The sequence below is a fragment of the Colius striatus genome, chromosome 2, assembly GCF_028858725.1.
Source record: "Colius striatus isolate bColStr4 chromosome 2, bColStr4.1.hap1, whole genome shotgun sequence".
Taxonomy (NCBI): Eukaryota; Metazoa; Chordata; class Aves; order Coliiformes; family Coliidae; genus Colius; species Colius striatus.
The window spans coordinates 94938637-94964580 of record NC_084760.1 but is presented as its reverse complement, the minus strand read 5'-3'; the positions used below and the strand labels follow the sequence as shown (position 1 = coordinate 94964580).

At 44.2% G+C, this 25944-nt stretch overlaps 1 protein-coding gene across 1 annotated transcript in view; it reads right to left on the bottom strand.

Annotated features, from left to right (window-relative positions):
* The window catches only part of ALK (ALK receptor tyrosine kinase), a 321490-nt gene that overhangs the window by 1160 nt on the left and 294386 nt on the right, over positions 1–25944 (bottom strand). The window contains exons 14-28 of the mRNA XM_061989641.1: positions 23088–23219; positions 22010–22154; positions 21007–21189; positions 19430–19528; positions 18298–18450; positions 16921–17019; positions 15015–15201; positions 12678–12768; positions 11761–11825; positions 10761–10890; positions 5708–5805; positions 4526–4618; positions 2762–2863; positions 1379–1513; positions 814–904 (exon numbers count right to left, since the gene is read on the bottom strand). Of these exons, the coding sequence (XP_061845625.1) occupies positions 814–904; positions 1379–1513; positions 2762–2863; positions 4526–4618; positions 5708–5805; positions 10761–10890; positions 11761–11825; positions 12678–12768; positions 15015–15201; positions 16921–17019; positions 18298–18450; positions 19430–19528; positions 21007–21189; positions 22010–22154; positions 23088–23219 (1803 nt within the window). The remainder of the gene's footprint in view (positions 1–813; positions 905–1378; positions 1514–2761; positions 2864–4525; positions 4619–5707; positions 5806–10760; positions 10891–11760; positions 11826–12677; positions 12769–15014; positions 15202–16920; positions 17020–18297; positions 18451–19429; positions 19529–21006; positions 21190–22009; positions 22155–23087; positions 23220–25944) is intronic.

The window sequence follows — 25944 nt, the reverse complement described above, 5'->3', positions numbered from 1 at the left end:
CGGTTCTGAGCTGTTTTGATAATTAAACCAAGGGAAAATGTGGTGGTCTGGGCAACCTTCAATTATTGCTAGACACCACGGCAAGCTATAGATAGCAGGGAACAATGCTTCTCAATCCTAGGATCCCGCCACACATGAAAAGCAACCAAGCCCCCCAAACAGTGAGAGAAAACAAACTGATTGAGGCAAATGAACAACCGTGTGAGGCCACACAAGAAGCCTGCGCTGAGGCAGGCAGTAAAACATTTTCCAAACTACTCGTCATGAGCTAAAAATGACTGTAAAAAAAGAAGTCAATAAGATTTTGGTTTTGCCTGGAGAGCTGGCCACATCCTTTCCCCATTGCCTTAGAATCCGCTCTCCTTCGGTATGGCCGTCTCCACGCACGAGCTGGCGGCAGCTGGAGAGGCCACCTGCACAGCGAGCTGTGAGCCAGCAGGCTTCTGCTCAGCGCTGGCCCTGTCATGAGGGTAGGCACTGCGACGGGGGCGGCTGGCATGAAGCATGTGAAAGGCATACAGCTGCTGGCCTGCCTTAGCTCTTTGCCTTGTTGGAATCCATGCCTTTACAAGCAGAAGTAGAGCTACAGGTCTGCTATTTGCAAAGCTGCATGAGCTTGTGTAAGCCTGGGCCTTTCAGCAGTCAAAGACAAGGAGGAGCAACTGCCCGACAAGGTAAATATCCAGGCCACTGTGTCGGGGCTGACTGCAGACGTGCAGTGCTGCCTTCTCATCTCATGTCCTGGCTTCTCTAGGCCACTCCTCAAGAAGAACCCCTCCACCCATCTCATTCAAGACGAATGGACACCAATACCTGAGTGCAGTACTCGATCCTCTCCAGAATTATGGCAAAATTTGGTCGGTCTTCAGGCTGGTGCTGCCAACACTGGGTCATGATGCGGTAACTGAAAGGGCAGAAACAGAGATGCTCATAAATAGCAGATCCTGTTGGTATGTAACAGCTTACGAACTTCTAATAAATAATAGTGCTCTGCCTTTCCCGAGTGGGACAATTGATGTACTGCTAACACCACATCGAGAAAAATAATTCACCCACCCAAAATCCCTTGGACAACTTACTAAAGGTAGGCAGGGCTGCAGACAGATGACACAGCCCAGTTTTCCCTACCTGTGAACAAAAGCTTGGGCACTTGCAGTTTCACGGCTAGCCTAGGATGCAGAAATATTGCACCATCTTCGACCAAACAAGCAGTGGCCAGCACATTTCAAAGGTGCTCTGAATTGTTCTCCAAAACAGAGTCACTGGCACTCAAACCCAGCATAGCAGGTCAGTTCAATTTAAAAGTCATTAACCTTTGACTAGAGCATTTGAAATGGAAACTTATTTGCATGAAGACACTGAAGTTAAAATCTCATACACAGGGCCAGGGCAGTTTTTAGGCGGATCCATCCTTCCTCCATTGGTGACAAACTCCAGAACCTCCTGGTTGCTTTTGCTAGGGTAGGGCATGTATCCCAGCGAGAAGATCTCCCACAGCAATACGCCAAAGGACCTGAGCACAGAAGTGAAGGGAAACAAAGTGAAGGACAGGGGAATGGCCATCAGCGAGGGGGAGTGCTCGCAGGCACAGCACTGTCAGCATTGCTCTTTGCAGGCCACGCTCAGGCAGCTCAATGGAAGTCGCTGCTGCGGGATTCAGGCTTAGGCAGGCTGCACAGCTGCAACGGTGGACACCAAATCATTTCACGAATACTAGTAGCTGACTGTTAGCAACCGAAGTTTAGGATTTTGGTAGGTAAATATGGTTGCTTTGCCCTCATACTCAGCACTGTTCAATTAGATGTAACAAATGTGAAAGCCAGGTTGTGCTTTTCTGAGACATCAGCCACTGCTGGAGACATGACTGAGTGAATCTGTGGCCTGATCACTTATGACAAGCTTTTCCTCTTGAATAAGCTACCGTGTACGAAGTAACATTCCAGTGAACTCCCACTGATGCTGTGAGCCCCATAGCCTCCACCTGTAGCTTAAAGTAAAACAAAAATATTCCCCAGATAACACCACAGCCTGGGTGGTATGGCCTGCACAGCCCGAGACAATGCTGGGACAGGACCCCCTCAAAAGCATTCACCTGGTTAGCTAATTGGAAATCACAGTCTTGTTGATTAAAATTGCAAAGAGCTCTGAGCAGCACTAGGAAGCTTTTCTGCTTGGTGCTGAGACAGGCAGCAGCTCAACTCTATGAGAGTGTGTACCTTCACCCTGCTGCTGAGGCTTGCTCAGGCACTGTGTCCTGACCACCAGCCCCTTCCCCTCCATGCACATCCCAAGCTCTTGCCTCCTGCTCACCCAATCTCCCTCCTCCTCCTCCTCCTGTGGCCACCAGCAACTCAAGAGCTTACAGTGCTCTCCTGCTGCAGGCCAAAAGAAAGATGAAAGGCACAACACATGATGCCCTTCTACTTCCCTGGCAGGACAGATCCTGCTGTAGTCTCCCATGCTGCTTTCCTCAGTGTGGAATGAAGACTTTCCTCCCTGGACAGCAAAGCAGCACCTGCAACTGCCTCAGCCTCCCTTCCCTGCTGGCTCACCTCCCCAGGAGCACCCACCCTTGCACAGGTTTGATCTGTAAGTTCCCTTGTTTCCTTCAAGATTACTACTGGCTCTGAAAGACCCAACTTTTCCTTTTAGTTAAAGGAGAAATGAACAAGAACACATGTTTTTTACAAAATATTCTCACTTTACAAAAGGGGTTACACCACAGACGGGCAGACCCGACAGAGAAAGAAAGGAAGCTCACCATGTGTCTGTTTTTGATGTAAATATCCCTTCCATGAAAGCCTCAGGAGGCATCCATTTGACAGGCAACATTGCACACCCACCCTTCCTATAGTAGCTGGCTCTGCAAAGGAAAAACAGTCAGACACGAATTCAGAAAAGGGTATTAATTCTTTTTTTTTATAACTGCCAGTATTAAAATGATGAGCAAGTGGAGAGAGTAGCCAAAATGTAGCAGAGAAAATGCTGAAGAGACCTGTTCCTTCTCACAAAACCAGTGGAAATGGACAGTCCATAGGAGGTCTACTCTAATCTCCCTCCCTTTAGGCCTCATCTGCTGAACCCAGGTTATCTGTGTGCACACTCTGAGTGGTTACTCACACAGTAAACTGCTGCTGTCAGAGCCATCCTCCTGCCCTTTTCAGCTACATCATGGTCCCTAGCTCACCTCACGTGGTCACCTTGAGCATGCCCACAAATGCCCCGTGTGTACCCCAGTCTACAGCATTGCAAGTGAAATCCAAAACCTTTTCTATGAATGAGGAGCTTGATGAGAAGGATGCTTGGCCATTAGAGCTGAAGCACCTCCCACGCTCCTGAGACAGGAATTGCCTCAGTCTTTTAGTGTCGTGGTCATTTAAAAGAAAACCTACAAGCCCCGGATCCTGTGCTGGCAGTTGCGGGAGGCTGCTCATGAAAGCTGGTATCACTGTTCATAACCACACAGCCTGAGCATCCAAGAGACATTCCTGGACACAGAGATATATGCAAACTTCAAAGGCATCTTTGAAAACTCAGCACCAGAGTGTTCATCTTGGCAGTTGGTCCTGCTGACTGTGTGAGTGTGACAGATGTTACTCTGTCCCCGCAGAGTCCCATCTGACAGCGAGGCAGAGGAGGCAGAGTGGGGGCTCTTTGTGAAGGGAGAGAGAGGAAGGGGCAAAAAAACCACTGTGGTTTTTGAAGGTAGCACTCTGTTTGCATCACCTCAGCCTGTGATGCCATCAGATCTCAAGCTAACCAGAGCCAGGCCTGGCTTAGTAATTGCACAGAAGAATCCCCAAGCAGGTAAAAAATAACTGGTATAAACAGCACGAATGACCAAGTACAAGGCATTTCTTCCTCTGAGCTGGAGGGAAACCAATTCCTCAGCACAGCTGGACATGGTGCTGCACTTCTGGAGGTGCTACCTGGAACAGGAGATCTCAAACTGCAGCCCTGACTGCTCTGGTCATTAAAGATTTCCTGGCACTTCTTGCAAGAGCAGTTAACTCTCTGTCCTGGCTGAATTCCAGTTTGGGTGATTATATTTTTCTGACCTTCCTCTGCACCTTCCTCCTTTAGCTGCAGTAAATTGAGGAGATTTACTGATGACACCAAACCAAAGGGGCAGGGGTGGTATCAAGGAGAGTGATTAAACTCAGAATGATTTGGGACCACAAAACAAAAGGGCACATCAATGCCATTCAGTGTGGAGAAAGCAAAAGACAAATGATTGAGGACAGAGTACAAGGGGGAGGAAAAATGCCTTCCATGATCAGCAGATTTCATTACCCAGAAGAAAGTTGTCAGGAGTGGGAAAGAGTCTCCAGAGCACAGTTAAACTACAGGTGAAGGCAGACACCAAACAAGCATTAGCTGGGACTCAGGAGGGTGGGATCCCTCCACTCTCGCCTTGCTAGCGTTACACAGAGCAGCTCACGAACCTGCTCTCCTGCACAAACACTGCTCCTCCCTCATTTTAGCATGCTTCCACTTGCAGGTACCCTGGGCTTAGGTCTGCTACCTGTATATATCCCGGGCCATTCCAAAGTCTCCGATTTTAGCCACTCTCCCAGGCCCTCGACAGGTAAGGAGGCAATTCCTGGCAGCAATATCCCTAGATAGGAAAGGGAAAGAAAAGCAACAGAAAGAGAATCAACACTTAATCCTTCAACAATTTTGCAAGCAAAAAAGAAAACAAAGAATAGTACCTACGTTCCTGAGCTGCAGAGAGCCCACAAGAAGAAGAAAAGTCAATGTTTACGGATAACTAGTGATGTCCCAAATTCCAATCTGCCCCAATACCAGGAGCAGTTCTGCTCTTTAAGACTTCCTTTTTAAACTTCATATAACATCTTCTAGCTGAAAGGATATGTCTCCCAGGAGCCTCCCTTTGCCCCAGGAGCTAGTTTTAAGTAAGTCTCTGTGGAATTGCAAGCAGTGGGGCTGATTTCAGCAATGTACTAGTCTCAACACCTAGCTGTCTGGGGGGATGGTCCACTGACTTCTTCCCAGCGTTCTTGTTTAAATGACTGTCAAAAGGGTGTCGTACTGTCAGAGACAGGAAGAACAACAATGTGCAGGTGTTGGTCTGAAGATGGAAGGTATGGCCTTGTATCCGTGTGTGGAGGTAAAAGCTCCAGCTCCACCTCTGCTGGGCTGAAGTAAACCTTGAGCTCTGAACAACATGGTGGCATACCTTATGGGTAACTCCTTCAGGGAGGTGAACTACAATTTCTCTTTCTTCATCTCCACACAATGGGCAGAATTTTAGACACTTGCCAAACAGTTCTGCAGGAGCGGGTAACAATAATCACAAGGTGTTGCACTTCTGGCAAGTACAAATATTCGTTGAGAGGGAGAAGAAGAGGGTTCCAGAATGAGCAGAAAGGCACTAAGCAAAATTCATGGTGGAGAGAGCTTTGAAGACTTCTGTCATGAGATTGTTTCCTTTTGCTGAGCAGCCAAATAGGCCGCACAAGTGCAGGCAGTGAGCAGAGCTCAGGATCTTCGGTAAAACTACAGACCTCTGCAACTTGATTCATAACAGTTTTTCTGCTGATTGCTTCTATTACTGTATGTATCTTGCTTAAAGGTATCCAGCCACTAGAGTGCAGCAGGACATAAACATGCCAAGCAGGGCATTACGAGTCTCTGCTGGCCTGTGCCCAGTCATGCCCATGGTGACGCAGATGTGTTCACCTACCTGTGAATGAAGTGGTTCTCCTCCAGGTACTGACACCCACAAGCGATATCACGAGCCACGTGGAGCAAGTCCAGCATGGAAAGGGAGGAGGACTGATTCTACCAAAAGACAAGGGACAAAAGGGTGGGTTAAAAGCAAGAATATGCCATGATTTGGCACTGAAAACTGCGCTGAGAACTCTCCAGAGATGTAGGTCAGATGTTAATACACAAAGGGATTGCAGAAGTGCACAAGAGACAGTTCACATCCATGAACTACACAAAGGATGTGCAGGCACAATGTCATACAAACCCTAGGTACACAATCAGAAGAGCTGTATGCAACTTTCCAGTTCTGTTGGGGTGCCTCTGTAAGAATATCCCCCAGTTCCCATGGGAGATGCTCCTAAATTTTCAGCATCATTTTTGAGGAGATCTGGTCCTCGCTCAGTTTCTTTGTATAATGGCTAGCTGCTCTCTAAAGTCACCTTGAACAATAAGAATGATATTTTCTATAATGGCATGAGTCACATTTGCTCTTTCCCTCCTCCACATCTGTGTAGGTTTTCTCTTGCTCCTCAGAGCACTGACACAGGTTTCTGTAGTCAATGCCTCCAGAACACTGAGGCTGCCAACTCCTTGTTCCTGTCCCCTCTGATGAAGTCCACAGCCTTTGCCAGCAGGAGCCAGATGCTGTAGTGAAAGAGGCAGGCTTATCACTGGCTCATGTTTGCCAGTCTCTGAATCCAAACCATCAGCTTCTGCACTAAGGTGTGAATCAGTGAGTGTCGTGGCCAGTCCTGGAGGTAGGAGGAGATAGCTGCCACTAGTGAGGCGATGACAAACAACTGAGTGGCAGTGACTGCTTATTCCACAGCAGCCCTTTGCTAGCTAAGTGCTTATCTGTGGCCCTAGTTATTGGATCAAACAAGCCTATTCCAACCTCTAGCTCTCTCTGATGACACCTCTCATTCTGCCCAGCAGCCAAACGGCACCGCTGCCTGATGCACAAACCAGTACGGGTGCCCCAGTGACAGGCACTGCTGGCTCTCACAGCCCATCTGTTCTAATGAAATGTATCCCCAGACTGACATGATGTTGTGCTGGCCATCCCACCTGATCTAAACCACTGCTAACTGTGACTGGAGGTAAGTCCAGTCTCCGCAGCAGGAAGCAACCAGTGGTTAAATGTGGGGCATCCACTGGTAAAACCTAAAAAAGTCTCGACATCTCCTGAAGAGATTAGGAAAAGCATGGCATCAATATGACTAATGAAATAACTGAAAAATGCCACATGTCTGTGTGGAGAGAGCCTGGTTGTTTTTAGTGTGGTGTCATCAAACAAAATCGTTTGTGACTCGGTATCACTTCCTGTGTTTTATTATTGACACAGGATAGTTCGTTGCATGTGTACACTTCACTGATTCTTTAAAACATCAGACTGTGTCTCTCCTAAACCTTTCTTTTTGTAGAGTAACTGTTTTATGAAAACATAAAGCCTCCCCCCTGCCCTTTTGTGAGGAGGGAGGGAATAATCTTTCTTTACCTCTGTGAGTTGAAGTGACTGACCAGCTACACAAGATGGCTACAGTAAGAAAGGATGCAGATGTCTTCTTTTTCCCTTTCAGGGCATAACCAAAGGGAAATGAATATCTCGATCTACCCATTCTCTCCCCTTCTGAGAAAGGGTCAGAAATCTGAAGTGAAAACCGAGTAAAATGACCAATTCTTTCCTGTGCAATTGGTGCCAGACCCGAGCTATAGTTGCAAGGCAGTCGGTAGGCTGAAGCCACAAGTTGATTTGAACAGCGTAGCTTTATTCTCTTTTTCCCCTGAATGAATGCCTTCCACCTTTCATTTGGCTAAATACTGTCCAAAACCAGATGTGACTGCCCAGCCAAGGACATTTTAGTCATGTAATTTGTTTGAAAAATGGAAGTTTGGGATTCCTTTTTGCAAGGGGAGCAGCCTTTAGACACCAAAGGATTCGCTTTACAGCTTTTGCTCCCCAGATGAATGGACAATGCCAGCTGCAACGCACTGCTGCTCAGAGCAGTGGGCATGCTGGAAGCACTGGTGCAATACCTCCCCGGGTGAGGCTGAATCTTGCTAAAGGTGAGTGAGATTCTATGCATTGTTCAGAGTAATCACTGCTCTATGCAACAGGCTGCACAACACAAAAGAGGAGAATCATTTATCCCTACAAGATTTATCTTCCAGAGCTGTTATTTGATGGCTGCGCTGCATGTGAGAAAGATCAGCACTAAACTTCCCAGAATGAACCATACTGCAAAGCTCATAATGAGCAAAGGTTCCAAGCATCTCTCAATCTATCAGACTGCCTCTCTCCAGATGACAGGAAAGGGGTAATCCTGTAACAGATGGGAAACTTTCTTAGCAATGGAATACAGAAACCCTTCAGGGCCATAAACCCTGGACCCATGGAGAAGTAATTACCAATCTGAAGCTTATGGAGTAGACCTGTCTGGCATAAACTGATGACATCTCACAAGAGTCACTGGTTTTGAACCAGAGTTGTTGGATGAACGTTTGGCTTCAATATGGTAATTCTTGCTTAGAGTCCAGAAAAATCATTATGTGTTGGCTGAACATCACCTTCATGCTTTACATGAAGGACACGGATAAACAACATGAATAACCTGTGCTGGCAGCATCCTAATCTCCCATTGAGTTGGATCTCATGTCCTGATGCCTCCTGTCGTAGCTGTAGCTTCCCATTTCATGTCTCTCACAACATCCTAAGTTCCCCCATTCCCTCACTTCATCTTCTCCACCATTCCCTCTGCTCTCTTCCACATTTTTCAGTATGCTGCATGTGTCTTGCTCCAACTCACACAGGTTCTCTCAAACAAGGCAACTGTTTAGCTCAGTGATCACTCTAGCATGGTGCTTTCTTTTTCCTGAAGCCTTTGAATTCATGCCAAGTGAATGCCTTTCACACCTCTATTAAATTTGACTGAAACAGAAAGTTAGTGGCAGGGGAGTCACGAAAGCAACTGGGGAATGAAGGTATAGAATGAACATGTAAATCTCTCTTTTCAGTCAGGCTGAAAGTAGGTGGGAAAGACAAGGTAGTAAGGAAATCAGCTGGAAAATATAAACCTGAAAAAAAACCCCCAAAGAGAAATGACAAGAGTAATTCATGTGGTGCTTACTGCACAGTAAGCAGTGCACCTCTGTTGCCGAGTCAGTCAGCTAGATCTTGTGTGTTCAATTAATTTCTGCTGGAAGCAAAGCTCATCAAAGCCTGTTTACTCTGCACTGTTCTCCATCTTTCCTTTCCTTTCCTGGGCCCGGAAAGCTGCTCCATGGGTCCAGTCTGCTATGCCTACCTTCTACTTGTGTGCCTTGCATGAGCAATAGGTGGAATGAAGCAGCTCAGGGTTCATTAAGAGCAGTGCAAAGGTACATCCAGCACACTGCTAAGCCACAAGCCTTATGTACAGGTACCTCAGGTATATGCAGAGGGTAAATTCACTTCCACAGCTGGATCCTGTAATTCACAGAGCACAATGCCCCCCACACAGCTCTCATCAGTCTGTCTCCTAGCCTTATAGTTTCCAAGCTAGCAATCAAATACGTGCACTAGAGGCTGATTTCTCAGCATTCACAAGTGCCATTAGCCCCTCAGAAACTGTCCTGGCAGCCACACAATGAATTACCTTGTCATTCTTGCCAAGCAGCCACCACATGGGATGGTAGCAGGAGAAGGAAGGTGTTAGAAGTGAAGTAGAACCATGTGGGTCAGTGCCTGCACACAGTCAGGCTGTCCATGTTCACCCAACGGTTAGGGAGGGACTGGAAACTGTTTTTCTGAATCGGTTCCAGCCTGCAACTGCCCATCTGCATTGGAACCTCAGCTTTCCTGAAGTGTGACAGGCAAAAACCAGCAGTATCAGGCCTAGGTCTGCTTCAGTCCTGGGAGCAAGTTAAATGCAGGAATAGGGGAGGACCTTTCAAGGTGCTGGGAACAGCGTCTGTGTGTTGCAATCTCAAACAGGTCAGAAAAGACAAAGACAGAAAAGAAAAGGAAGGACAGACTGTGAAGGCAGAAAGAGGAATCAAGGAAGTAATGTATACTGGGCCAGGAGTGCACCATCCACCTCTTCTGACATTAGCTTTCACAGGGGCTACACAGAGCTACCATTAACAGAAATGGAACTCCTGGCTGGGGTAGGGGCAAACAGAAAGGAACCCCTCAGGATCAGAAGGCTGCCATGACTACATCCTATATAAAGATTAAAGGCTTTTCATCACCAAAAGCAACTGGTTCATTTTACTGCAAGTAGGCAAAAATTCCTGCTGTTCAGGACTAATGTTCTAGGTGCTTCCTCACAAGATCCTGATCATTACTGAGCTGGCTTCTCTCTCTAAAGAGCCAAAAAAGACTCTTCCACTGAAAAGTGATGGATGCTCTTGCCCTACACCATCCTGTTTCACCTGCCACTTCACTCATGTAGCACAGCCTAGCCTGGCAGTTTTGAACAAAGCTCCTAGCAGGCAGTATACCTTGCCCGTGCCATTTTGCTCTGCGTCGAGTGAGAGCAGAGCCAGCATTGCAAAACATCATCTCCTATTAATGCTGATTTCACCGTGAACATCTTTAAAAATCTGGGCTAAAGATATTTGCTCTTAAGTCAACAGCTCCAGGCTGGATTTTCTTCTTGGCCTATGTCAAATTTGCACGGAGAGGTATCCACAGAAATGCACCTGGTCAGCAGTTAAAATAGTGGATTTGTCATTACTAGCTCAACGCTTCCCTCCAACTTCCCTCCAAAGTAGAGTTTAACTTTAAAAAAAACCAATGTTGACTTTGTCCTTTCTTTAGATACTATCTGGCAAAGTCCAGAGGTGAAGCACCTCTGCATAACCCCAGCAGCATCTCTTCCCTATACATCTGTGTCCTGCCTCCACAGTGGTCTTCTAGCAACAGAAATTTTCTGACCCTTTAAAACACTGGGAAATAGTAGTTGCATGGATCAGCTCTTTTATAGTTATGTATTTGCCTTGTGGCAGCAGTTCACTAAATAAAATTCAATTTTCTTTCTTCTTACCGGTCTAGGCCGTGTCTCTCTCAGGAATGATTTCAGGTCACCTCCAGCCATGAGCTCCAGCAGGATGAAACGGGGCAGTGCCTGCAAGCTCACTCCGATGCAGCGCACAATATTCTGGTGGTTGAACTTGCTGTGGAGATGGAGAGACTCAATTATGGAGCAACTTTGATCCAAAAAGTGCAATTGCAGAAAAGAACAAAAATATTTTGCTGTGGGGAATATTATTTTTTCTTTTTCCCCAGAAAGTAAAAATTCTCAAAGGTAGGGTAACTGGAGAAAGCCCAAGTGCTGCCCCTGCACTCTGTCTGTCTGCACAGTGCTTTTCCTCTTCCTACATTCTGCATCCTTTCTGGGCTACAGCAAGACTTGTGGGCCACAGGAAGCAAAGAACGTCTATAACAGAGTCTGCTCCTAATTTCCTTATCTAAGGGGCAGAAGCTGTGCTAGGGTAGAGTTGTTCCAAGTAATATATGAACATAGGGAACTGCTCACGTAGTGGATATTCCTCAAGGTCTAGCCTCTAGGATTTCCACATTTCTCCAGATCTCAATGTGATGGGAAAATACTTCCATGGATTCTAAGACTCAGTCACTGATAAGTGACGTGACAGCAGCATTAGGTCAATGCCATCTGTTAGTTTCGACTAGGCAAACCCAAACTCCTAAGGTTTATTTTTACTTCACATTCTGATCTCTAAAAGAAATCAAAGGATCCTGTTACCAATTCTGAAAGCTGGACCTAAAGATTTTCACTTCAGATAATGAAAACCAGTGTGGACCGTCTTGAAAACTGAACCCTTAATCATCTGGTGCCTCTTCATTTGTAAGATGAACAGAAAACAGTGGTAATGCCTATTCTCTTTGTAAAACACTGGCAGCCATGTGCTAAAACTACCGTGTAAATGTATTACATGGACATCACCTCTCAAATCACTTTTTTTTCTTTACAGTTCTAAGCTTTGCAAGCCTACACAAGGGCTGTTCATCTTATTCATACATACCTAATAATGAGAGCTTCCATGAGGAAGTCCAGCTCATCTTGCTCTGAACAAACTTCGGGCAATGTCTGAAAAAGAAAGAATGGGTTGACAAGGAGAAACTACTTAAACTTACAGATGTAGAACACCTGGCACAGTCAAAAGCACTAACACTGTCTGCAGTAATCCTTGTTTCTCTAAAAGAAACCTCACTCTAAGGTAACAGCTAGACTTTGAAGCCTGTTAAAAGGTAACAGAATACCTGGCCCATCAATACCACTGTCATCCTCCTCCTGGCAAAGGAAATGGCCCTGAGTGCACAAGGAACAGTGCTCAGTATGTGGGACTGCTGTAGAGAGGACAAGGAACAAGACCACAGTTCCTGAGCTCTCTGACAGTTCAATACACCTACCTCTCAGCAAGGCTATGAACTATAACCAGCAGTAGGACTGTGCTGCTACGTAGCCTCTAGGAGAAAACAAACTAGCCAGGTTGCTGAAGGCTTGGAGAACCCTACCAGGGTCTCTTAGGATTTAGCATCACATCTGGAGGCTCTTTGGTGTATGTGCCAGCTGCTCTTTGCCCCATGAAGACTTGGTGTTTGACTGAAAGGCTTAGGACAGATTACCACATCAGTTGCAGCATGTGGAAGGTGGACAGAGGATGGATTTACTTCTCATACCTGCAGTGTACTGCAGTTGTATGGGAAATCTTTGCCTATTTACTCTTGGAGACCTCCCTTAATGCTCTCACAAGTCCGTATGCTACAAGCTGTACCACTGCTATGATGGATTAAGGTGTTGCAATGGAGCAGAAACCTTTCAAGCCACATCCTTCAGTACTATAGTAATGCTTCATTTATCTTCATTTTTATAATGCATTGGGACTCTTGGGTGAAAGGTGCATGAAACCATCATGATAACTCATACACTGTCACTTACTTTCACAGCCACCTGCAAGGGAGTGGGGTCGCTGGGGATCCCTGCCACCTGACCTTCATATACCTCACCAAAGGCTCCGTGGCCCAAACCCCTGGACAGACCAGAGAAGACAAGAAGGTTTTACTACAGAGAACATACATTATAACACTGTGGTCACAGCTCACAGAATGGGCTCACAGTTTTCTTGGTAGTGAAACAGGGAGAACTGCACATTGACACTGATGATACCACTCCTCACACTATGCAGGGGATGGGGACCAGACCTTGATGTTATCCTTTCCTGGACTTAAAATGTATTTAACTGCTAGGGAAGGCAATCCTCAAAAATGAACAGTCCCTGGTGAAATCAAGCTGCTGGCACTGCAGTGTGTAATGGATAGCACTCTTCTTTGGCTTTGGTGTCAGTTCTCTAGTGACAGGTGCTCCAAAACAGGTCAATAAAGACAAGGCTTAAGTCTTAATGTTCCCAAAACCTTAACACATTAACAGTCCCCATGATATTTATCTAGCACTATTAAAGAAAACATTAAACAAGAAACTAGGAAGCACAATGGTTCTCAAAGGACGTGGATTCTAAACCAAACACCTTTTCCTGATTTATTTTGTTATTCTGGGTGAGTACCTTAGCCAGTAAATGATAACGATAGTGCTTTGTAAAGCACTTGGCTCTAGGAATTTGTGCTAAAAATTGTTTCTGGCACTGATCATACAATGAAATTTACAGTTTTATTTTGGAAAAGGGTACAAGAAAAAAGAGAAAAGAATTAGTAATCACACAACAGATTCCATCCTATCTCCCTGTGACACAGATTTTGTTTACCCATCCAGTCTTCCCTTGCTTAATGTTAAGTCAATTGGTAACACAATAGGTACACCACACAGGAGGTACATCATAGTGAACTCTGACAGAGAATGAGGCTGCATCCCAGATCCTAAGTCCCTCTTAACTCTGCACACCCATTTGGCGGTAGTTGAGTCTCTAAAAGACATTCCTGCATCTCAGTCCGAATGAAAGGGTCTCAATAAGGCTCTCTCCTACAACATGCACTGTCTGGCCTGAGAGCTACACTGTTCTCTGGCCTATCAGTTGCCTTTTTTTTTTTGCATGGGCTGTTGTCCTCTTGTCCATTCAAACAGGTGCTGCTAAGGGCAGTCAGCTCTGTTGTTGCATAACTTCTGTCTGTAGTTTTGCCAGAATAAATACCAGTATAGGCAGTGAAACCACAGTGAGGAATTGTGTTGCCTGTGACTCAACTACTTCTTTTAATAACATTTTGTAGGTATCAACTTGAGACACTCTTCCTGGCTGTGCCTCACCAACTTATTACAAACTGAGGGTATAAAACAGATCTCTATAGCTCATAACTCACCTTCCTCTCAAAAAACCCACCTTCCCTGACCTTATCAATTCCCAGCTGTACCCTCTGCTCTTTACAGCTTGCTGCACTTCAAACATCCTTTCAGAGACCAAGTGACAAAGACAGCAGCAGCACAGGGTACACTGGAAACTTCTAGATGCAGTCTAGCAAGATGTGCAGGTGAGGGAAAATGAGATAAGAGACAGCAAAATGTTGCAGACTGCAGAGACTGCTCTGAGCATCATCTTTTTTAGCACTGTAAGGCCCCTAGTCTTCCAAGCTCTTCTCCTTCCATTTCTTGGTTGTGTTTTCTCTGTGGGTGTTTTGGGTTTTTTTATGTGTAAAACTGCATGGTCCCAAGGTAGTGTCACATTCACAAGTGACATGCATTGTATCCTGTGGTAGAGCAAGGTGAGAAAGAACTCTGAATTTTCAAGCTTTTCTTAAGAAACTATTCCCAACTTTCCAGAAGTTCTGATCTACACATGACTATCCTGATGGTTTTTATATTCCTGTCTTTTTAATGCTGTCTGACAGTCTCAAACCCATTGCTTTTCCTGTTATTGTGCTCAAGGATGTCACGTCCTTACTAAAGATCCCATCAATGACTTTAAAGAGCCTCCTACAAGCCTCAGTCTTCCCAGCATTTCATCAGTTAATACAGGAAATGGGCCATTCACTGCACAGCCTGCCAAACTTGTGTCTGAATTAGTGCTGATGACTCTTCAGTTCCTCTCCTAATCCCAGAAGATTAACGCTGCACCTGCAAACGGTCAAGGAGACTGCCAAAGTCTAGTCCCCTTCACACAAACCTAACTGCTGCAGCTTTACCTTTTTCCTTACTAAATGGGGCACGAGTCTAGAAGTGCACAAGAAGTCTGTACATGCCTGCACAAAGACATGAACTTGCATCTGTGTAAGGGAGCCGGCATGTGTCAGTGTGTAGTGTGAAGCACGGGGAAGGCAAGCAGGAATTTACCGGATGAGGGAGATGTTTTTTCGAGGCACCTCTTTGAGGTCACTAATGGATGTGGTCTTTCCTGCAAAGCAATAGTTGGGATTGTAGTCTGTCATGATAGTGGAGGTACGCAGTTTGCTCAGTTTATATTCTGGGCTCTGTAACTCCATCTGCATGGCTTGTAGCTCCTGGTGCTTCCGACGATACACTAAATGTGGAGAACACAATAAACCGGAGACACAGATTGGCTTTGGAACAGGACAGCAGCCATGCAGCACGTCTCACTGGAATTTGCTCTGTGGCTAAAGTTTGGTGAATCACACCAGACAGTGACACCATCGTATTTCTGTACGTCAAACAACTACCAACAGAAAATGGATTCTGAAGTTATCCAGGAACCTTTGATTTACCCATTTTATGAAAAAGCGGGCTTGCTCATGAACTGTTTGGAAGAAGCAAAATTGATTTTGCTTGCAGAGATCTCTGATTTCACAGTTCTGAGGTCTTTGTTTTGTTCCATTTAGTTTAACTGGATCTTCCAAGTATGAGTCCATTTCAAAGCTTGAGTGAGCTGGCGTAAACCCAATTTTCCTAAATCACATAGAAGCAACTAAAATCTGAAATGACTTATTGCATCAAAACGGACAAACTGTTACCTCAGAACAACATGTTGTACATAAAACTAACTCATTTTGTAAGACTTCCTCTGTTTCTAAACAAGTTTAAAATCAGTCTATGGTAGTGTTATATTCCTTGAATCGCTTTACTGATACTTCTGAAATGTCATTAGAAACCACACCTTGAAAGCAGACATCCTGTGGATATTCCTTGAAATAGTAATTGATATAGCAGTATTTTTTTTCAAAGCAAGATGCCAATTGTGAGCAGGTCAAATCACTATTACCCCTACTATTGATTTCTGTGGGAGCTGGATTGAGCCCAAAGACTATGACGGTAATAGCTATTGCATCTTCTCCAGCAGATGTTGCTCAGGGGAAGAATTTAAGGGGTAAACATGTACTCGAGAAAGCAGATGGATGTAATGACCTATCCACAAACCCTTCCTGTCCTCCATTTTCCCCCTCATTGCTTTTGCTTTGATTTTTTAAATCACTGCTCTTTCCTGAGATGGCAATGATAGGCTAGCTGGATGAAAAGAGGATTACTCTTCCACTCCCTGAAAAGTAATTAGTAATTTTAGAGGGGTACCATCAGGGCAGAAATCATACATGTAGGACCATGTGTGTGCAACTGATAACTCCTGAAATTCTTAAAACTGAAACAGCTGCACAAATCTAATTTAGCAGTTGCCATTTGCTGCTCTGAGTACATTCCTCCCCCAGACCATGTACAGTGTGGACAAAGAAAAACGGCAGAGCTGTGGTTTGAATCTCTGGCTACTCTTTGCTGATTCAAATCTGTTCTGCTTGGAATCGAATGCAGGTGAGCAGTTGTTTAAATTAGAAAATGTAAGGGTGAAAAAGACCTTTTAGAATTTCAAATAAAGATGCCAAGAATGCCTACATCCTGCTAAGTAGCAGTTTGTGAAAGGAGAACCTAGAGAGAATTTCAAGATTAAATGTTATACATTAAGAGGCTAAATCTGTAGATAGGCACACAAAGAATGAAGCTTGCTCCTAGGCATTAAGCACCAACAGCTTTCACAAAACCAGTGGCAGCTGTGTTCTGGCAGCTTTACACTGAGACACAAGCAACAATATCTCTTTCAAGATGCAGTCAGTAACTGGAACCTCCTCGAATTGGCTAGAAACAACTACTGAAATTTGAAGTTAAGGTGTGTATGTGGGAAGGTGTCATTAAATACAGTAGTAGCTAAAAACCTGAATCTTTTGCATACCAGGGCCAAATTATCCCTGGCTTGGATCCAGAGCTCATATGAAAATATCTTTTGCAGAAAAACACTTACCTATCATGATGCCTGAAAAAGCCAAAATTAAAGCAGCCACCAATGCTGAAGTCACTACAGACAAGACCAAGGAGAGAGGGAGATGAACCACTGGCTCAGCTGTAACAGAGGCAGCAGAAGAAGGAATTATGTGTTTGAAATGATCTTCCAGCAGCCACTTTTTTTTTTTTTCAGGTAGATTTTTCTGCATTTTCTTCTGTTTACTCATCTGCAGCTCCTATAGTGTAGCAGTAACCTCTGGCATGATCAGTTCTCAGGATCTATGACCTCTAACACCTCATTGTTTCACTTTCCTCAATTAATATCACAACATTAAAACAGATGGTTTGCTATCAATGAATTAACATGTGCACTCTCTGAGTATGAAAACAAGACCATAAAAACCAAGGGCAGGAGGTTGGGGAGGTGGAAAGTGCATTACATTGCCAGGGTTAAAGTGCTGCTATCAATGCCAAATCACAGCAAAAGATGAAGTAGGACTGTAATTTATAACCTCCTAAACAGATCTATTCCAGGCAGAAAAACCTGTAAGTGTAGTACAAAGTATCCTTTAGTTGCATCTTCACTTGGGACCAACAAGACACTCAGTGACCATCTATGAAGTTATAATTCACCCTGGCAAAATGACCATACTTTTTATTCAGTTTACAGATGAGAACAGTAAAAACACAGAACAACTTTCCCATGACAGTAACAAAGATGAGAGCAGGATCCCAAAAGCCTGGAGTCACTTGCTGTAATTACTGGGTGAGAATATGAAGGAAAACCAGTAATGGAGCTCTGGGAGCTTGTTTTTTCAATTAAGGAAAACGCAGGCACTCAAAGAGCTCTCATGCAGAATTTCTTACAGATTATAATACCTCAATTTATAGTAATATTACTATAATACCTGCACCTTAGATGTCCAAATCCACATAAATAATATTCTCCTTCACCTTGTACATTTTTTTGGTTGTTAAGGGAATTTAAGCTTAGTTGGAATTTAAGCTTAGTTGTAAACTAAGCTTAGTTGGGCAACTCCTTCAGTGAGCAAGCTTTCATGATTTCAGAGCAGAATGGGATCATAAGCACCACCAGGAATAAAATTTAACTCTCCTCAGTGCTGCCCAGCATGCCAAACAAATGTTGTAAGGGAAACCAGCAACTCTGTTCTGATCAACAATACTGCTCTATGCACCATTCCTCAGCACTGATGTGTCTATATCCTAGTAAAGTAACTGTGCAGCACATAACAGCAGGAAAGAAGGTAACATTCAACAGAAGCCAGTTTTAAGGCAGACTAGGTCACACTTTCAGAATGTCTTCCAATCCAAACCAGATTTTTACCTTGCATTTTCTGATTGACACACAAGCAGCCCACCCCATACACCTACTTACCTATGCAAGACACACCATCCTCAGCCAACTCTGTGCCTGGCTCACAAAAGCAAATGACTTTTTGAGTCTCAAGGTCAACACGGCACTCGTCCATCTCACAGTGACTGCAGTTAAGATGTAGCCTAATATCCACCTCTCCATGCCCCTCAGTCACTAGGGAGCAGATGAAAGAAGCCGAGTTAATTACTGTAAAGATTGTTCGTATCATTCCCTTTGGCACTGACAGCAACAGGGGACATGGTGGTCATGGTTGCCAAATGTGGCAGGGTGGGCCCCATCTAAGAAACTAATTTCTCCCCATTTTTCATAGCTCTTGTTCTTTTCTCCCATTGAAAACAACATCCAGTTAAATTAGCCTCGCTGGAGTTGAGGTGCACTGACTGCCTTTGAGCAGATGGTCCTACCAGGTTAGCAAGAAGGCTGCTGCAGAGGCTAAGGGAAACCTGTCCTTTCTGCAGTCCATCTGGCTCTGTCCATTCTTTCCTGTCTTTTACTCCCTGTGAGATCAAACACTGCAACGCTTTCAGAACTTTCTGGCTGAATCTATCAGGCCAGAGTGCATCAGTATTTGAAAATACTTCTGGCTGCTCTAAAGCAAACTTTTTTCTTTTTTAAGCAAGTAGATATTTCTGTATTTTCTAAACACAACATATTCAAGACACTACTTCTGAGTAAGCACAGGCTGGAGTGGCATTATTTATCACTCCTACACACTGCCTGGGCAGCACTGCACTATTTTCTCTAAAAACTACCCGGTCTAACCTTCAGACTTTGCCGAGGGGTGCTACAAAGAACATGTTTATTAGTGAATAGTCAGGTGCTCTGTCTGCTTCTTTCCTAAATTATCTGAACTATGAGGTTCTGTTACCGCTTTCCTTGGAGAAATGATTCTATAGGTTGGTAGACTATATTGTTGGGAAGTGTTTTCTATTAGCTTTGCTGATACCTCCAACTGCCTTCTTCCTGCTGCTTCTGTTAATTCCCCATTGGAATCTGCTCTGCTACCATTCTGCCTCCTCATGTTCATGATGATCCTAAGCTGTACCCAAAGGGTTGTAAAGTGTCCTATAGATGCAAATTACTCTTTAACATGAAGTAAACCCACTAGAAGACTTCTGACCAGTATGAATACCTTTAAGTGCTGGAGTGTATAAAGTACCAATTGGATTAATAAAGGACACACCATCCTCCCCATCCATCTCTGGGTCATTGTCCACTGCAGCATTGCCACCTACGTCAAACCAGAAGTTACCTTAACAGACTGAGGCTCATTGGCACTAAAAAACAGATAAGCAATGCAACATGCATGACTTCAGCATATTTAGAGAGGCATCCAAATGAGAAAAGAGAATAAATCAAAATATTTAACATACAAGGAACACTTGGCGAGCTGTGGCTCGAATTGCTGGCCTGTTACATCTAGAACTTGAATTTAATAGGAGCAGCTTATGACAATCAATTTCTTGGCTCTGTTTTAGGCAGACTGTTGCAAACTTAAGGCACACACTTCATCTTTAACCATTTGGATGCCTTGAAACATGTAAGTCCTTACTAAAATTAACGTAGCCAAGAGACTGGAAAACACCAGTACTCAAGGGCTAAAGTTCAGCACCCTTGCTGATCAAGGTATGTAGTGTGTCAGCAGAGGGAATGAATAACCTGATATCCTTCCTCTCCTTTGCACCCTGAAAGCAGGGTGGTCCACCAGGAGTGGGGACTGAAGGAATTTGTCCTTGGGCATACAGAACATAGCAGGAGCAAAGAATGGGCAATACATAGAGAACACATTAGAAGCACAGTATGGGTCACATATTTTGCTCTACAAGCATGCAAAGATTCCCCCACCCCACCCAAAAATGGCTTTTCTTCTTTAACCATTTTCAGTGAAATTAAAATTACGTCACGTGAAGCATTCTGTTGGAAAAAGAAGCATTACACAGTAACGTTGGTACAAAACATGCACTTAATCATTTAAACTCATTACTTCCTCTCAGGATTCCTAGTCTATTATACTCTTGATTTAAGCTGTGGAGAACCAGGAGTTAAAAAGTCCACCACAGTGCAGATGGCTGAAGAAACTATGCGGCCCAGGAGATTATGGGTTAGCAGAGATCTTGAATCAGGCCCACACCAGTTATAATCAACATAATGCCATCTGACAGCTGTCCTGAGACCCGCAGCACATGAAATTAGCTTCTTGTTGACTGAAGTCAACACCACCATGGTTATTAAGAGAGGTCCTGGCTGGCAGCCTGAGCCTCTGCCCCCAGAGACCACCTGCACAAGACCGAGGCCCACCCACAGCAGGGAAAGGCAGAAGAAGCTGCATCTTTCCCCTGGCATAAAGCCTTGCTGCCAGTCTCCAGGACCAAAGTCCTTACAACACAGGTGCTGGCAATGGGAGCACATAGCCTGTGCCTCCTCCTTCAGCACTATAACCCCAAACTGGAAGGCTCAAGAATCACAGCAGGATCTTGATGGCACATTTTGCCGAGTGCAAAGCCAGGATTACAGCTGAAGGACTGACATCTGGCTATTTGCTCAAAGGCTAAATGGCATACATTCATCTAGTGCTAAAAAGGCAACACACAGACATACTGGTACGTAACAGTCAAATATGCTAGCTACAGGACAATTATCTATCAGCATTTTGCTGATCATTAGCACTAAAGGAGGGGAAGGGACACCTTGAACACGAAGCCACTTTACCTATATATCCTCCGCCTCCTCCACCTGAGGAGCACCCCCCTCCACCCCCTCCGAAACCCCCTCTTGTCTCCCACCCCCACTTCTTCATGGCCTGGGGGCAGGATCTTCCTCCAGTAGCACCTTCCAGCAAGGATTTTCCTGACCACAGGAAGGAAGTGTTATCATTCCAGCCACCTCCACCACCTGCAGTTGAGAAGAGAAAGGAAAAGGCACAGGTAGGGTTATTTTTGTGTAAAAATCACTGCAGAGATCTGCAGAACAAGCACTCCTCCGAAGCAGCTCAGCTGAAAGTATCTCATGCCTTGGTTAGAACAGTGGATGTGCTTGCCACACAGTACTACAGTGGCCTTTCTGTAGGGCTTTTGACCATCTGCACCTCTTTTCACCTACCATAGAGGACAAGTAATTTCTACAGAAAATGTAAAAAGATATCCCTGCCTACTTCTAAACCACTTGCTTCTGGCTTACTGAGCCTTCTCATCCTCTTCACAAAAAGTATTTCTGAAAAAGCCCTATGTCAGTTCTGAAGTGGAACAAAAGGATTTTAGTGAAAGGGACGTGGAAAACATGTCCCAGTCCTGCTCTAAATACAATATACTCAGCAGTGTCTCAGCTCTGCTGGCTGTTCAGTCCAAGGTCTCTTCACAGAGACTTCTAGCCAGGGTGCAATTATGCTCTTTCTGCGTAAGCCAGGGAAACCGTGGCTATGTCTACACAGCACAGAACACTGCAGAGAGCGGGATGGCTGCATTGGCACTGCAAACTCCCACATCAAAAACTGAATGACTTTGCTTATAAGAGGTACCACATTATTTTGGGGAAATGTCATCCTCAATATCCTTATTTAGGCCAAGTATCCTGCACTGTGAATATGCATCTGTTAAATTTCCATGTTCCCCCTCAACTACATTTTCATTAATTTTGCCTCGTCTCCTTGTGAAGAGGAATCTGGGAGTACCACATATTCACATAGGTTTTCTTAAAAAGAATAAACCTTCCTTACCTGCAGCTCCTGAATTTCCATTCAACCCTGGAACAGAGGAATCATTCTCCAGCCTTTCTGGGTGAAATGTATCTGTTTTGGCCCTGTAGGCCCTGCCACCACCTCCTGCTGCAATTATCAAAGGGACTGGTTCTCCATTCTCCATCTTAACAAATTAAAAAATGAAGGCAGTGTTCAACCTGAGCCAGACTCACAAATGGAAGTTCAACCACATGCTAGTTACTGCACGCTGCACTAAGCAGGCATCCAGGACTGCTCAGCACCACAAATTACCATTGCATTATTCATAGACCCACAGCCAAAAGATTAATGAATAGTGCTAGTCCTACCAAGTTCAGCAACTGAGAACAGTAGCATCAGCAGCTCTATGAATTGTACCCACGGTGCTGATGGCTCTTAGAAAGCTTGTAATGTTACCGTGTGATGATTTTCATCAAATGAAACAGCTAAAGAGCACTGATCTATACAGTGCAATATAGTGTCTCCACTGATAAAGGACTGCTGCACTGGAAACTGAGCATGCAGCTTTACATGCAATTATGGAGAAGCTAGGTGGTATCGTATAACATTGTTAATGTCCAACACCAGCACTGTCTCAGCTTGTACAGGACAGAAAAGATCAGTGGTCCCTAGCTATAGGGTTGCCAACAGAAAACATACAGGCTATCCTCAACTGTTCCTATCGTTGCACCATGTAGGCCAAACATGCAGCTCAAGTCTAATGTTCTACCATGACAGATTTGAATAAAGTCCTGCGGAATTTGCCCTTTGCTGTAGAATTATGACTCGGCATCTCAGTTTGCATTGAAAAAAATCCAATTCAAACTATTACGTTTGCAAAGGAGGCTCAAAGCTGCTGAAGCAAGCATGGCCATACTGCATAGCAGTTCTAAGAAGTGTGAAGGGCCAACTCAGCTCACTACAGCTATCATTTGGAAATGAAGGGTACCTGGAGCTTTCTTTGAGGACCCTTCCCCACAGATATATAAAGAGTTATCACATCTTCCAGGCTGCAAATCTAGAGGTAAGTGGCAGGATGTGTTCATGTTGATGAGGCTAAGAGACTATGTTACCATACCTTAAATATGTAAGTTGCACCTCCCCCGCCTCCACCTCCTCCTGCCCATTCATTGACACTTCTGTTCACACGTATTTCTTCTTCAATCACATTGTTCTCTCCAATGCAAACTTTCTGTATAACATCATTAGTCTGCAAACAGAAGACCAAGTCTGAATTCTGGTAAGAAATCTCTACGTCCTTGTACACACAGAGGCCCTGTGGACTTCCCTTCACCCTCCCAAACCAATAAATTGTCCTCTAGTAAAACTACAATGAGCAGAAGCAAGTGAGTGCTCTTCTAGAAGAATCTCGTCTTTTTGCTTCAACCTTCATCAAAAGAATTTGTTGCCATTTTAATTGAATTATTTGAAAGCAAGCACAGTGCTAATATCTATTACCATATAAAACAGCTCCATAAACTTCTAACATCTGAGATGTAGCAGAATTTGCTACAATTACTTCCCAGCATTAAATAACTGTATTTCACAAGTAGGGGAAGGGAGTAACTCAGCAATTACGTGGCTTGCTTCATGTAATGCAACAGCCAAATGGCAGAGGCATAGAGAGAACTCAAGTTTCTTTACTCCTCAGACAGCACACGTGCATCTGTGCAGAACTAAGGTGTATTGGTGGCTCACGTAGATGTCTCTGAGCTATCTTTAACCTGGGCAGTCGTAGCACGGACAGTAGCAGAGAGCTAAGCACAGACTAGCCATCTAACGTTTATCTAGATTTCCAAGTCAGTTTTACTGTAATTACCACTGCTAGCTAGTTGAGAGCCTACCGAAATAGCTGCAGTCTCAGCTTTGGCTGCAACATTGACCTGATGTTAAAGGAAACACCTCAATGAAAAGCCTCCATGCTTCCTATTTAGTATTGTTTTTTCCTCTCCACCAACTAGCACCAAATGTAACGAACCCTCCGTATTAGGTAAATCACTGGATTCACAAACTGGTTTCAAATGCAACGTTTAGCCATAATTTATAAGTACTTTTGGTCTGTGACTTAAGAGAGGTAACTGTCACTTTGATTTTGAATTGGAGCACTGAAGTACACGACAAGCAGGACTCTGCTGTGATTATCTATAAGATGTAAGCTTTGCTTCTAGCTTTTTATCCTTTGTACATTTCATCTCTGTAACATTATCTTGTTACACACACTGAACTCGGTAAGTCAACAACAACACTTTAAGCGAGCAATGCACAAACAGTTCTTACAGTAGGATTGATTTTCTGCTTTCATGTGTGTGTTTTCTTTTAGAAGAATCATAAAATCATAGAATCATAGGGGTTGGAAGGGACCTTTAGAGATCATCTATTCCAAACCCCCTGCAGAAGCAGGTTCACCTAGATCAGGTCGCATAGGAACATGTCCAGGCGGGTCTTAAAGACCTCCAAGGAAGGAAACTCCCCTACGCCTCTGGGCAGCCTGTGCCAGGGCTCCCTCACCTGAACAGTGAAATAGTTTTTTTCTTATGTTTAAGTGGAACTTTTTGTGTTCCAGCTTCATCCCATTACCCCTTGTCCTGTTGCTAGCTACTATAGAAAAAAGGGATGTCCCAACCTCCTGACACCCACCCTTTAGATATTTGTAAATGTTAATAAGATCTCCCCTCAATCTCCTCCAGACTAAACAGCCCCAGTTCCCGCAGCCTTTCCTCATATGACAGACGTTCCTGTCCCTAATCATCTTGGATGAACCTGAAGAACCTGATAAAAGAGTTGTCAAGTTACAAATTATTCTGTTGACCACAAAATGTGTCCTAGGTTGTGACAGAGAATGAATGGCATCCATTTTGTGTGTGCACACTTGCCTGTGGAACTAAACAATCCTCCTTTCCCTAGTTTTCCCTCTTCTTAATTGATTTGGAGTTGGATGGTGATGATTAATAAAATGACAAAGTCAATGACCCAAAGGAACCACTAGATTACAATTGAATTAAAAAAAAAAATCCTTCACGGCAAAGACATAACTGATTACAATCCAATCTAGTAAAAGTCCCTTCTACAAGTCAATGCAATCTCTTTGCCTCAACGAAAGAATTACATTAGCACTCAATAAATTCTCACTAAGATTACAGTGGCCTGCAATTTAATGAGTTCATATATTACACTCAGATGGAATGTCCTAGTTACAGACGTTAGATGGAAGTTTGAGTTAGGGCATTTCTCATTTCAAAGAGGCTTCATATTAATGGTTTGTTTGTAGATATGTATAATTCCAGTTTTAACATTATTTACTTCAGCACCTAGCCTTGAGAACGCTCTTTCTTGTCTACATCCTTCAAACATTCTCTGCTGTAACAAACTGGTAAGCTTTCATCTCCTGGATGCCAGCCATTAACAGCTGACAAAAGCACGGCATTTGAATGTTCAGCTAAAACCTGTAGGTTAAATTTTATCAGATAGTGCTTAATTCCCTCCATAAGTATCTTCTATTCCCTCATCCTCCAAAGCATACTGATTAATAGATTATTGTGCCTGCAAATGGTGGAAGCTGCACCTTTTTATCAAGACATTTGCAGCAGTGATCGGTTAGTTAACACAAAAAAACAGGACTGACCCAGCAATGATTAATTTATCTCTTTCATTACCATACAGAGAATAACCAAACAGGCGCTATGAGGTGGCTGTCTCCAGAGCTGCACAGTATTATGAGAATGGCAGGGCTAGATTCCACAGCAGAACAGGGATAAAACCCTGCAAAGTCAAATTTGAAGAATTCATCTCCCAAGGTAATGAAGGCAGGGTTGTCTTTTCTCTCCAAAACCCCACACAGATGCTCTGAGATATGCAAATCAATCAGCAGCCTGTAGGGTATTATCAGCGGGGCCTGGATGTTGAAGGGAAGGTGAGAACAGTGACATGGTACTTCA